The sequence below is a fragment of the Dendropsophus ebraccatus genome, chromosome 7, assembly GCF_027789765.1.
Source record: "Dendropsophus ebraccatus isolate aDenEbr1 chromosome 7, aDenEbr1.pat, whole genome shotgun sequence".
Classification (NCBI taxonomy): Eukaryota; Metazoa; Chordata; class Amphibia; order Anura; family Hylidae; genus Dendropsophus; species Dendropsophus ebraccatus.
Window position 1 is genome coordinate 146,625,203 of NC_091460.1, and position 15,271 is coordinate 146,640,473.

The following is a 15,271-nucleotide window of genomic DNA, read 5'->3' on the forward strand; positions in this document are numbered from 1 at the left end:
CCACCATAAAAAAAAAAAGGAGCCACAAAAAACGATAACAGCTTGTCTGCACATGGCATTTTATGTGCATTTTTTGTGTTACAAGGAAAACATCAAAAAGTCTGAGCACTGTGGATAATTTAGGATTCCATATAGTACGGCAGTATATTATGACCTTGAGGTTTTGCTATATTTGTACAAATAAGAGAAAACAAGGCGAGCAGAGAAATGTGCATATAGCAGAATGGGACCAGAGCTTCTGCTTCAGAGGACATTATGGCCACAGCGTCTACACAAAATGACAATAAATGTCAGGAAGCAAATGGGATCCTGTAATTGTATCAGGAGTTTTGGTCTTCTTAAAGGTCATGTCAAATTCAAAGCAATCTTTTACCTAATTAATCATCATTCCAAGATATTCAGTAAGTTGCTTGCATGCAATCATATAGAAATCACAACAGACCTGTACGGCCTAAAATGTTACCCATTACATGTAAACCTTTATACTACACTGCCAAGTTTTCAAATTAATGAGTATGAATAAAATATCTGAATACTCAGAGCATATGGATTATAAAGAGTTACATGGTAACTCGGGCTGCACAAACCATCCTTCTATCATTTGTGCAGCCCTGGAAACTGACAGCACAGATATGTAGTGTATATATAGAAGGTCTATATTGGGGTCTGGGATAAAGGGTCTGGGATATGTATATATCTGTGCTGTCACTTTCTGGATCACAAGCAGTCTATACTATACCATCCGCACTGCTTGGGATGTGGCATGTCTTTTCAGTCCTCAGACAGTATCTTCAGGCCCCACCTCCACCCCCTGTAAACCCTTCTGTAGGAAGATTCAGCCGAAGGACATGCTGTGTCCCTAGCAGCGGTGATGGTAAGTATGCATTGCTGCTTATTTATATACACTCACCGGCCACTTTATTAGGTACACCATGCTAGTAACAGGTGGTCTTCTGCTGCTGTAGCCCATCTGCCTCAGAGTTGGAGGTACTGTGCGTTCAGAGATGCTCTTCTGCCTACCTTGGATGTAACGGTTGGCTATTTGAGTCACTGTTGCCTTTCTATCAGCTGGAACCAGTCTGCCCATTCTCCTCTGACCTCTGGCATCAACAAGGCATTTCCACCCACAGAACTGCCGCTCACTGGATGGTTTTTCTTTTTCGGACCATTCTCTGTAAACCCTAGAGATGGTTGTGCGTGAAAATCCCAGTAGATCAGCAATATCTGAAATACTCAGACCAGCCCTTCTGGCACCAACAACCATGCCACGTTCAAAGGCCCTCAAATCACCTTTCTTCCCCATACTGATGCTCGGTTTGAACTGCAGGATATTGTCTTGACCATGTCTACATGCCTAAATGCACTGAGTTGCCGCCATGTGATTGGCTGATTAGAAATTAAGTGGTAACGTGCAGTTGGACAGGTGTACCTAATAAAGTGGCCGGTGAGTGTATATGCACACACACATACATACACACACATATATATCTGTGCTGTCAGTTTCCCTTTATCATTATCGGCCACACATAACCCTGTTTATACAGAAAGATGTGAGTCTGATAATGATAAATTTTAAAGCCTGCTCTAAAGACCCGATCAGACGCTCCTTGGCTGATTGCTGTCACTTTCATATGGACTATTGGCTGCAGGGCGATTCTAGCAACACTCCTGGTCGATAATCGGCCCATGTTAAAGGGAAATATATATACGGTATATAGAGGTCTGAGATATGTATACACAGGGCCCTCTACACCAGACATATTGTCTGACAGATCACTTCTTTCCCCATGCCAACCTCTGATACACAAACTAAAGCCAAAGGCTGTCCAGTCCTGATGGTAACTGTAGTTCTGCAGCAGCCGGAGGGCGGAAGGTTCCCCATCCCTGGTATGAAGAGTATGGAGGCCTTTAGACCCTCGCTTGTCATAATTTTAGGGAGGATGAAGCTACAAAGTGTATACCGTGGAAATATACTCAATACGACCAGGTAGCTGCTCATCTGCATACAGTGACCACATCTCGTATCATCCCAGAAACTGTACTAATATATCAGGATCAACAGAAACAAATCGCTTCCATTGGTTTTGTGGAATTAACGATTGCTACAATGTAACCGGCTTCCAGCCGCTGAGAATCCTCCCATACTCTTCTATGTTACGGATGTGGACTGAAAAACTGCCAAGTTCCAAATTCACATTTAATAGTATTTTTTTCCTCATTTAATTAATTCCTCTGGACACACGGGCCAGACACAATGATGTTCCTTTTCCCAACACATCCTATGCATTTCTGATAAATGGGAGAAGAATAGATGACCTGGCAGAAGGCTCACACAATAACATGTGATTTACAGGACATGAATGCAGCTCCTGCAAGATTTATCTGACAGCCCCCTCCGATAGTGGCCTGCTGAGTATCCGATGGGATGATTTCTAGTCTGGAAAGTCTGCGACCTAGTAGCCATACACATTATTTATTTATTAGATGTTTTGGGTTAAAACCATTTTTAAATGATGCACTTCACAATGCATAGCTATAAATCCAGCCGCGAGCCTTGGGAGGGAGCTAGTGTTATTGGAATGAATGTCAACCTGAATTAGGATGAGCAAAACAACGCTTTTATCAAGTGGCCTTCAAGGTGATGTCTATTGTTTCAGAAACTATATTCACGTCAAATAAACAAAATCTTCTGCAGTAATATTACATGAAATATTTCTTAAATCTTAAGTGGAACATAGCTGTCAAAGCGAGAGAAGGGGAAAGCAGAGCTCAGGGATAAAGGATCCTCCGACATCTCTGCTGCATTACAATAGAAGAGCCCGCACACTCCTCCTCCCTATACTAGATTATTGCTGGACGGGAACAGAAAAGATCCAAGCAACTAAACCCAGTGAGAGGAAAAGTAATTCACTAAGTGATCCTTAATTCAGGATTAAGGGATAGATCTTCCCAAAGAGGTGGTCTGTACATATGTACATATTCATTTATCTACCACAAATCAGACAAAACATTAAAACCAACCACAGCGTTAATCCCCCTCAGCACCTACAAGAGAGCGATCTAACCGGTCAGGACCTGGACCCTAAAGAGGTAGTCTATAAATGTCCTGTGGTATCCGGCATAAAGACATTACTAGCAGATCCTTAACGTTCTGCACGTTGTACGATCATAGACTGAATTTGTTCTTCGGCCACATTCCACAGATCATCGATCATGTAGAGATCAGTGGAATTTAAAGACCAAGTCAACAGCTTTGTTTCTATTATGTTCCTTAAACCATTCAGGTGGAAGGGGACATTATCCTGGTAATAGAGACCACTGGTCCCTCATTCTACAAGACTGGATAGCTGTAGGTTGTACTGTAGGTGGTATAGCTGCCACATAGCGCTATACAGAGCAAGGTCCCGTTTCCCACGTACTTTATCGCTGTGTACCACAGCCTCTGCACAACAGGCAGTGACTGCTATCTGTGGGAAACAGCAATTGTTTTGGGCATGCTACCCCTGAATACTGTATATAAGAATATACAGTACATGAGGGGGGACTGAGAGCCTGCTCTTGTATAGCTCTGAAATATCTGACCCTTACTGAATCAAGTAAACAGAAGTGAATATGTAATTAAAAAAAAAAAACTATACATTTATTTTAATAAAGTTATATTACAAAATAAATTACAAAATACCGTAAAAACTAACAATCAATCTCAGAATCCCACCATGCCCCGCCATAACATGGACAAGGTCGTCTGCTTATATAAATAGTTGACTTGCTGCTTAATATAACCCGCGACAGCTACTATTGTAACCAAACTGAGTTTAACCATGAAAATGTCCTCTTTAAAGGGTCTTCAGCAATGTCATAAATGAGGGCTGCCCAGATTGTCACCACTTGATCATACCTAGCATAACCTAAGACAGACCAAGCCAGGAAAACCAGCTTGTCCACCACCGGGTGAAAAGCTAGGTTGATAAATGAGGGGCACATCTATTTGAGTCAGTGGGACAGGCCCTGTTGAAATGTTTAGTCAGGAGGAGAAGACTAGATGGAGTTGATCCTACACTACCGTTCAAAAGTTTGGGGTCACCAAAACAATTTAGTGTTTTCCATGAAAAGTCCCACTTCTTCACCACCGTACGTTGTGAAATGAATAGAAAATAGAGACAAGACATTGACAAGGTTAGAAATACTGATTTGTATGTGAAATAACATTGTACTTACATCACACTTTGCTTTGCTCCCAGAATCCTCCTTTTGCAGCAATTCCAGCATTGCCCACCTTTGGCATTCTAGCTATTAATCTGTTGGGGTAAGCTGGAGAAATTGCCCCCCACGCTTCTAGAAGCAGCTCCCACAAGTTGGATTGGTTGGATGGGCACTTCTGGCGTACCATACGGTCCAGCTGCTCCCACAATGGGGTGGTGATCTGGTGACTGCGCTGGCCACTCCATTACCTAGGATAGAATACCAGCTGCTGCTTCTGCTGGAAATAGTTCTTGCACAATTTGGAGGTGTTTAGGGTCATTGTCCTGTTGTAGGATGAAATTGGCTCCAACCAAGCGCTGCCCACTGGGTATGGCATGGCGGTGCAGAGTGATAGCCTTCCTTATTCACAATCCCTTTTACCCTGTACAAATCTCCCACCTTACCTGCACCAACCCCAGACCATCACATGACCTCCACCATGTATAACAGATGGCGTCAGGCATTCTTCCAGCATCTTCTCATTTCTTCTGCATCTCACAAACGTTCTTCTTTGTCATCCAAACACCTCAAACTTGGATTCATCCGTCCACAACTTTTTTCCAGTCTTCCTCTGTCCAATCTCTGTGTTCTTTTGCCCATCTTAATCTTTTTCTTTTATTGGCCAGTCTCAGATATGGCTTTTTCTTTGCCACTCTGCCCTGAAGGCCAAAATCCGGCGGCCGCCTCTTCACTGTAGATGGTGACACTGGTGTTTTGCGGGTACTATTTAATGAAGATGCCAGTTAGGGACCTGTGAGGCGTCTGTTTCTCAAACTAGAGACTCTAATGTGCTTATCTTCTTGCTTAGTTGTGCAACGCGGCCTCCCACTTCTTTTTCTACTCTGGTTAGAGCCTGTTTGTGCTGTCCTCTGAAGGGAGTAGTACACACCGTTGTAGGAAATCTTCAATTTCTTAGCAATTTCTCTCATGGAATATCCTTCATTTCTAAGAACAAGAATAGACTGTCGAGTTTCAGATGAAAGTTCTCTTTTTCTGGCCATTTTGAGCGTTTAATTGACCCCACAAATGTGATGCTTCTGTAAGGAGCTAGACTGTTTTCTGATGTGTGAACATGATTGCACAAGGGTTTTCTAATCATCAATTAGCCTTCTGAGCCAATGAGCAAACACAATGTACCATTAGAACACAGGTGTATAGAGGCCCATTTCCAGCAACTATTACTCCAATGTAGATATTGCACCAAAAAAACAGACATTTGCAGCTAGAATAGTCATTTACCACATTAGCAATGTATAGAGTGGATTTGTTTTAAAGTTAGGACTAGTTTAACGTTATCTTCATTGAAAAGTACAGTGCCTTTCCTTCAAAAATAAGGACATTTCAATTTGACCCCAAACTTTTGAACGGTAGTGTAGGGTCATCTCAGCATTGACAGACCGATCAGCCAATCACTGACTGAGGTGGGACACTGCAGCAGCCTGTGATTGGCTGAATGAGCTGTCACCGCCATGACTTTCCAGTCTGGGAGGTATTTTACCTAATGCCTCCCAAAGCCCTAGGAAAAAAGCCATACTCACCTGCCCCACTGCGGACCCTCTTATGACACTTGGTACCCACTGCTCGCCTCTTCTTCTATGCTCCTGTGACATTTTGCTTGGGCAGGATCTGCACACACTTTTATTCATGCATCTAAAAACTAAAAGAATTCATGACATGAATGAATTTTTCCAGTTTTTAGATGCACAAATAAAAGTGAAGTTTCCGCTGCTTATGTCCAGGAGTGCCGACTTCACCACCTCATACTCTGGCCTCTCCAGCATTCAGCGTCTGGCCAATGCCCAGAGGTTTGTGCACCCTCTCCTCCAAACTAACGTTGCCACTGAATTATATTCTACCAGTGAGCTGTATCTTTTATCTTTTTTCATTGTTGCAAACTATATACAGAGAGGCTGTGTGTATGTGTGTCCCAACCGTTCTCCAAGGGCAGAAGTCAGGGTAAGTGACCATTCACATGTACGGGATCTGCAGCATTTCTGATGCGGTTGTTAAGTCATTTAGTTACACTGATATCTGCTGCATCAAATCCTGATCTTGTAAGAGTATAATAAAAAAAAGAATCTTTATGCTGCATTTTAAAATGCCAAATTCTTTGTTTCTACTGGATAAAGGTCACTGCCAGGAGTTTTTTTTTTCATTAAGTTTCAACTTAAAAAAACAAACAAACCTACATACAATGGTGGATGGGGTAGGGAAGGGAAGGGAAGGTGTAGATGGGGGAGTGTGGCAGACGTTGCCACAGTGTAGGTACATCAACTAACCAGTTTCACAGTACATAGTCATTAAACATAATTGCACATTTTGACAAAACTAATACACACGGGAAGAATAGCAACCAAAGAGTTAACACCATATCCTAAAGTGTAGGGGCGGCTTTAGGTACTTAAAAAAAAAGTACAATATAAGTTATTGGATATACTGACTCTATATACCTGTCCACATACAAAAGTTACTTGCTTGAAATCTTTCCAGTTTTATTTATATATCTGTCACCAGAATTATACTGCCCTATAACAGCGGCAACTTGGTAACGGGACAAGAGTAAAACACTGATGCACCTGGAAAAATTGCTATTAATAACAATGGGCTGCAGCAAGAGCTCAGTATCCTGCAATATTCATGTACTGAAACAGAGATGGTGTCAGATGCATCCCATCAGCATGAAGTATGAATGTTTTTTTTGTGCATACATTTTGATTTGTTTTTCCATTTACTTCCATTATTAAAAAACGTATCTGATCTTTTAATGTACACAAAAACTTGGTCAACTAAATTTTTGTGTACGCTAAAATAATAATAATAATATAAATAAATATTATATCTATCTATATATATATATATATATATATATATATATATATATATATATATATATATATATATATATATATATATATATATATATATATATACACACACACACACACACACACACACACACATGATGGAAGTCATGGAAAAAAATGATTTTTGTAAAGAACGGATGGGAAAAAAAAAAAAAAGGGATTACAAAAACCCTAGTGTGAACGCAGCTTAAGACAGAATTTTCCTCTGGCCCCCGGTCACTAGGTGTATGCTGCTCTTACATAGGGCACATTCACTTCAAAGTGGCTCGTCTCTATCGGGCAATCCCTTTTAGTTGGTAGGGGCTCTTCAGAATAAAACAATTACTGAGTCTTCATTGAAGTCAATAGACCTCAAAAAAGAAAACTCCCCTCAAATTACCTCAAAATACTTGAAAATAGGTCCTAATGAAAACTAATGAATCCCAATGACTGGAGCCACAACGGAACATTGCGTATTCTTTGTCCAACAGTAGTAACAAAGTCTTGAAGCTAAGACAATGCAACATAAATTCAAAATAAGAGACCTGCTGATCGACGCTGGCGACAATATCTTCTCTCACTGAGGGATTGCGGAAATAAAAATACAAAACCAGAATCCCCTTGTGGTAGGCAGCATATGTTACTACAACACGACTTTTATATGCAGAAAGAGCCACTTAGCCACTTACTTAGCATTATCCCACCACTTCACATACAAAGGAATAATTGTTGGATTCTGATACCCCAGACCCCGAAAAAAAGGGAAAGTGTAACGTAAACACGAGTCTATGTGGATGCGGATTCTTCCATTATATCAGGATATCCGAGCTTATTGCTTTACTTCATCACATCCAGAAGACATGACTAATGGGAAAAGTTTCACACAACATTTGTTCATGTTAACTTTGCAACTCGACCATATTATTTACGTGATTAAAATCCAGTTTTTGACCTGATCTCTCGATCTTTGGCACTCGAACCCTTCCATCATTTAAACAAAAAATTAATTAGAATTTTAGCAGCCGCATCTCCCTTCCTACCTTATCTGAGCACACCCCTCCCAAAAACGCCAAAAGCCAATCCATCAAATTCAAGAGCTCTCCTCCCAGTATCTGCAAGCCACGGAGCAGACGTGCAATTTCATGTATCTCCAGGTTTCATACAGCCAAAGGACAGTTCACTTCTTAACAAAATGAATCACTTTGGTTACTGCCACTATGACCTCTCTGAATAAGGAAAATTGTAAGTGAAAAATGTAATTATCACCCTACGACGAGCCCAAAGCATCTGGAGCCAATTCTGGGCCTAGAGTTTTTATCATTCACACTTCCAAACTGCCAGCGAGGAAAGCTTGTGTTACTCCATTAGATAACATGCATTTCCACCAGGTCTTTGAAGGGAATCAATACAACTCCTCTAAAACAATTGTTCCATATGCAGCTTTGTTAGATTATACAAAACACTGACATATATGATGAATTGATGCATTAGAAAATGTCATTTAGTTTGCTGGCACAAGGCTTCTAAAGCTGCAGCACAAAAATTCTGCAAACACGGCGACAGACCTCAATCTCATCTTGTAGTAAAGCCCCTGTTTTTTGGCATGTTTTTGTGATTCTTTTCCTGACCTTTTTTCCTTCCAAGAATCACTGTGGTTAGATGGTAGCCTAAAGCTAATAGTAAAACACAGAATGCACTAAAAACAATGGCTTTTTGTTTTTACTTTTTTGTACTTTTCCCACTGACCTCTCTATACGACCCAAAAACAAACACAAAAAAACACAAACAAATTAAACTCATGGTGCAGTAAATAACACTTAAGCCACCTTCACTTCACAATTTTTGAGCGATAAAACACGGCAGGCCTATACATCCCAAAATATGCCCCAAATGTTAGGTACTACATTAAAACCGCACGTGTGAATCCATCACCAGTCATGTATATTTACTGAAATAAAATGTGTGTGAGAACTAGTGCTGTACCAAACTCGGTCTAGAAATCGTCGGGGGGAGTGGCCAGACCCCTTTCAATCTCTTAATTTTTAATTGGTAAAACCCCTTTAAGACTATGTTCAAACAACGTACGGATAGAGGCCATTGTGTGTCACAAAAACAATGGCCATTGTCTTGAGAATAAAACATCGGATATTGTTGCATTGAAAACTGCCTTAAAATTAATACAAAACTGCCAGAAATAATTGACATGGTCATCGAACAACGCTAAAAATAAGTAGCATTTTATTGTGTGATAAGATAAATGTTACGTAATGTTTTTATCCTGGGGGTCTCACTGCTGAAGTCAAAAGTTTATGATGCTTTTAAACTCCTCTTTGAATAGAGATAGAAGTTTAATGGAAGTGCCAGATTTTCCCAGGTTTTACCTCTTGCCCTGATTCATTCTTGAGTTGACTACAGCAACTGGTCCTCCACTCTTCACATTCTTCTCTTTCCAGTCTATTCTGAATGCAGTAACCTTATACAGTGACTTGTCTTTCTGTCCAACTGCTACACTCATGTCTTTACCCTGTACCATTCACTGCATTGGCTGCGTATTCACTTAAGGGCCTTATTACACGGCCCAATCTGGAGGAGCAAGTGAGCGCCAACCTGTCAGGTCAGCACTTGCCTTTTGTTCTCCGTTCGCTGTTGTCACTATTACACACAATGACAACGAGCACATAAGAGCAGGGGAGTCGAAGGGAGCTGCGGGTGGATCTCCCCGGACAATCTTTAGATGGTCTGGGGAGCCCATAGGAGATAGCGCCGTTCTGCTTCTGCCACACCCCTGATACACAGAGCGACGGCCAGATATCGGCATTGGGATTTTGGTTCCTGCTGTAAACCAGAGATCAGCTGACATTGTGCATGTTGGTTGAGAGTCACTTCGTGTAATAGAACCCTTATGGTGCATTTACACAGGCAGATTTATCTGTCAGATTTTTGACGCCAAAGCCAGGAACAGACTATAAACAGGGAACGGGTCATAAAGGAAAGACTGAGATTTCTCCTTTTTTCAAATCCATTCCGGGGTTTGGCTTCCAAAATCTGTCAGACAAATCTGCCTGTGTAAATGCACCATTAGAGTTTAGTTTAAACTCATCTCAGCCTTGCTCTATGTTTTGCTGAAGATCAGATGTAAACCAGATCCTCGGTAATCCCACTTCTGTGTCAGAGACTCACGTAGCACCAGTCCTCTGGAATGCACAACCCTGGATAATCAGGATAATCTCAAACATGCACAGTTTAAGAGTGTCCTAAAACAGTGCGTAAGTAATCGCACGATTCCTTATAAAAGTCCCATATGGGGGCTTAAAAGTCACCCTAAAACTATTAAAATAGAACATTCTGCTACAGATAAGAACAGAGAATGGTGTAAAACAAAAAAGACAAAATTTCAAATTTTTGGTTATATCACATATCATAAAAAGATTGAATAAAAAGATCAAAAAGTCACAACCATGTGACCCTTCTTGCCTTTAAAACATCTATGCTATGCTAATACAGAAAGACCTGCCTTAGTAAATTCTCCCCCAGAAAGGTTGGGTTCACAGTACGTTTGTGCAATCCGTTTTTATTAGGTGTTTTTGCAACAACAAAAAAAAAAAAAACAGACGAAAAAATGAAAAACGAAATGCATTTGTGTGCATTTCATTAAATTAAAAAAAAAAAAAAAAAAAACACAACAGATCAATGGAAAAAAGGATGCACACAAATCCGCTTTTCCATTTGTTTTGTCATAAAAAAAAAAAAATGATTAGTGTGAACCCAGCCAAAGTCTATTGTTGAAAAAACTGTTCCCACAACAAAAAGTGGATCTCTTTCCGTTACGTCTTACATACAGTATTGCTATGTCGTGTGTTTGCTGACTGTACGTAGATTTTCACTATGTAAAACAGATCAGATTTCAAAAGAAACAAAGTGCAAAAATGCTGCAACCACTGCATTAATGTGCCTTACTATAAAGGCCGTTTTCTAATTACTGTTTGTTTTTTTTATTTTATTTCATAATTGTTAATATCTATTTTGACCTAAGGAAAACCTTGCAGCCACACTTATCTGGACACATCACATGGGACGTGGATATTTCAATTACTTTGAGGGACAGAAAGTTCATTATTTCTATAAAACGCTACTCTGTGACCCGAGATTAAGATAATAATCTCACTAGAAATATAACTACTTTGTGATACTTTATTGTAAAATCCATTTGGTGTAATCTCCTGGAGTAATTGTTCTTATTGCGCCTTATTGACAATGGGCATCATTGATTCCTCACACCTTCTATGATTCCTTCATTTGTATTCATGAAATGTCTATCAGTTCTGTTTAAATAAATTTGGTGGCATAAGCAGTAACATAAAGCAAATCGATGGAAAGAAACATTCATTCTGCATTATCCTTATTCATTGGGCAGGATAGCCATGATGGCTGCAAATGAAGGTCAAAGGTTTGTCAATGGGTCAGAACCCTTGACCTACAGACTGATACACTACTCATTAAGAAAAGCTATTCTAACCCATCCAACCACAAGATTTACAAGCAGAATTATAGCAAAGGGACATCTTATTTTTAGCAGATACTAGAACTCAATAAAACCATTTTCCTTTAATTACAGCTAAAAATGGAGAAGATAGAAGATGGATTAAACCGTGGTGTTCTCATTACCGGAGGTCACTCAGGGTTTACAGCTTAGCTCCCTATACACTTCTATACCGTAATACAACATCATCAAAAACGTTAATCTTATTTTTTTTACCCATTTAAATTATCATTCGAAATTCTGAAACTTGTCTTAATACAATTATTTTTTTTTTTTTTAACCTAGAACAATCTATCTAGAGCCGCTCCCGAACCCATCTCTACTAACTGGGATCATCACCTGTGCACATAGCCTGCCTGTTCTTCCTACAGGTTTATTTCCTGGAGGTTTGCCATAGTGAGTATAACTGGTTGAACACAATGCTACAACCCATCATCTCAATAAAGATTTTCGACGCCAGGATACTTTGGTTACAGTGCCACTACAATGAATGGACATAAACCACTGTGAGGCATACTGTATCCCAGCCCGGTCATTCTCTCCATTTGGGGGATGGGAACCAGGCTGTAAGTAGACACACATAACTTTCTCTTACTTCTCTGGCCAATCACGGCACAGCACGTACTCCTCTTTGCTATGCTGTGACCAGCAGAGAGCATTGGTCAAGACTTGAGAGGTTTCTTCTGGGGTAATCAGCCATTTTTTGGAATATGAAGGGATATCCAAAAGTTAGGATACCTGGATAGCAAATAGAGCTGAAATATTGACCATTTTAAGCTGTTGCTGCCTTTGCCCACCAGGATAGCCTGTGCCAGTGATGCTACATACATTGTTCACATGATGCTGTAGACAATCATTGGCCTCAGTGGTCTTGTGCCATACAAGACTCTATGCCACAATGTGTACAATAAAGGGAATATCACTGCAGCATGCTCAGTGGAAGATACAAGAGTGGCAGGGGTTCCCTTTAATTCTTGAAACTCTGTTGCCCAGGTAGGCGGTTTTATAATGCCGACCACCTAATCTTAGCTGTCACTTATGCACCAATCTGATGTACACTGAGAACCACTAACACAATAATAATACATTAAGAAATAAGAAGGTGGTGAGGCCATTGCCCTTTTATCTTCTTCTGTGATTTATAAAAAAAAAAGGGTAGACCAAACGTGTACCCTACCTACCTCTTATTCCGTCCCGGTCGTTCAACCACTTACATGATAAATTATTATATTTCACTGATTATAAGAATACATACCTGGGAGCACAGCAGCATGACCAACTCCACCACTGAGCTGCTGGACTTCATGCACACCAGACCTTCAAAAACAAAAAGGAGAACATGTACAGTTACCGGATAAGGGGAAAAAAGTATCAATATAAAAGATCAGATCAATTATTTATCATCTTTGTACCACTGGTCAGAATGTACACTGGACGACTCTACATTACATTTCGAGGCAAAAGTGCGATGGGGAAAAAAAAATGTTGGTTCCCTTACACATGGCTTCTATTATTACACCTACTTTTTCTTTTTAAATTAAAATTTAGAAATCTATACCGTATAGATATAGGGGGAGATTTATCAAAATGTGTAAACTGCCCACAGCAACCAATCACAGCGCAGCTCTCACAGCAACCAATCACAGCGCAGCTTTTAGCTCTGGTAAGCTGCAGGAGCTGAGCTGCAATCGGCTGCTGCGGGAGCTGAGCTGCAATCGGCTGCTGCGGGAGCTGAGCTGCAATCGGCTGCTGCGGGAGCTGAGCTGCAATCGGCTGCTGCGGGAGCTGAGCTGCAATCGGCTGCTGCGGGAGCTGAGCTGCAATCGGCTGCTGCGGGAGCTGAGCTGCAATCGGCTGCTGCGGGAGCTGAGCTGCAATCGGCTGCTGCGGCAGCTGAGCTGCAATCGGCTGCTGCGGCAGCTGAGCTGCAATCGGCTGCTGCGGGAGCTGAGCTGCAATCGGCTGCTGCGGGAGCTGAGCTGCAATCGGCTGCTGCGGGAGCTGAGCTGCAATCGGCTGCTGCGGGAGCTGAGCTGCAATTGGCTGCTGTAGGCAGTTTTAGCAGTTAGGGGTGGGGGGCAGCTTTTAGTGCTTTTCATATCTGTATTAGGTCTCTGTCTTGCCATTAGCGGCAAGATGCTGCATCATTTTGTGTTTTTGTTTGTAAACAGGGAATGTGCGGCGCGGCCAACAGAAATGTATTTAAATGGCCCTGTATTGTTGGTGCAGCCCAGCCGCATGATTGGTTATGCTGTGTAAAGGTACTGCAAGCGAGGGTTGATGTCGATGCTTGCTTGCAGCCACAGATGCCGAAGGTTGCCAGGTGTAAAAGGAGCCTTAGTCTCATAGGACAAACACTTTCCCCAGTCCGCTATAACCAGGGAAAGCAGTAAATGTAGAGTCACATAGACAGCAAATAATGACACAAAATCAGAAACATAGTCTTTTCTGTTTCATGCACACTTGTAATTGATACATAAAGACAGGAGGGAAATATAATGAAAAACAACATCCCAGATCAATCTCAGGCAGGTTATGATTTCTTTGCTCAGTAACCTAAAAAGATGTAAAACATACGCCGAGTGAATCCTTAATATCAGAAACAGAATGAGCATTATATATGCGGGGAAGGGAAATGGTTGATTGACCTTTGCTTTCTCCACTGCCGTCCCCGGACTTCAGCCCTCAAGCTATCAATCAAGTTTCCATTTTGCTCAGTGGCAGCAGACATCCCCTACACTCTTATTAGTACTTTGACCCTTGGCCCCATATTAAACCCAAGCAAAAACATAGCTATGTACCGATAGGATATTTCTCATTGATTATACTCTCAAGATAGAAGTGGATGAGATGGATCCGGAACCGTACTTTATAGACCCAGCCACAATGTTCAGATAAATAGAACACGTCCTAAATTATTTACATGATACAAGTCAAAATGTCATATAAAGAACCTTGTATAACTTCATTAACATACAATGTATCTTGTGCTATGACTACAGACATCTGTAAATTTTTTGAAATTCAATCATTCGAATGCTAGAAATCAGGGCGTTTCCTATAATAAAATTTGGAAATTAGGAAGAGCAGTACCTGCCATCCATTTAGGTTGCTGCAAAGTGGACAGTGTAAGCTTATGCCTACCATTTCCTCAGATGAAGACGGTTACAATAATATTACTGGTACAAAATAAATGTGATGCGATTATTACGGCACTGTGCTGCAATATATTTAGTATATAATTACATTATAATATATAACAAATACATCTAGCTAGAGATAGCAGCCAACTGGGGATATCAAGGTGGGAAACAACATCAGGGCCGACTTACTCCAATTGTTCGTCAGACCAGAGAATCTCCCCAAATCATCAGTAAATGAAATAACATGAGGAAGAGCGGAAGTAGCTATATATATATATATATATATATATATATATATATATATATATATATATATATATATATATATATATATATATTTATTATCATTATCATTTTATCTGCATATAACCCAATGTTATCCATTCTGCCCACCATAGCAATTTCCTTTACAATCGCCAGTGCAAACAGGGATGGAGACGACGGACCCCCTTGACGGGTGCCCCACAGCAGTAGTTTTCTTGATGGCAAAACATTGTATATTC

The 15,271-nt window shown here is 40.7% G+C and overlaps 1 protein-coding gene across 2 annotated transcripts in view; it reads right to left on the reverse strand.

Moving 5' to 3' along the window:
- The window catches only part of LRBA (LPS responsive beige-like anchor protein), a 384,885-nt gene that overhangs the window by 274,810 nt on the left and 94,804 nt on the right, over positions 1–15,271 (reverse strand). For both annotated transcript variants that reach the window (XM_069978673.1, XM_069978674.1), the window contains exon 33: positions 12,881–12,942. In XM_069978673.1, the coding sequence (XP_069834774.1) occupies positions 12,881–12,942 (62 nt within the window). The remainder of the gene's footprint in view (positions 1–12,880; positions 12,943–15,271) is intronic.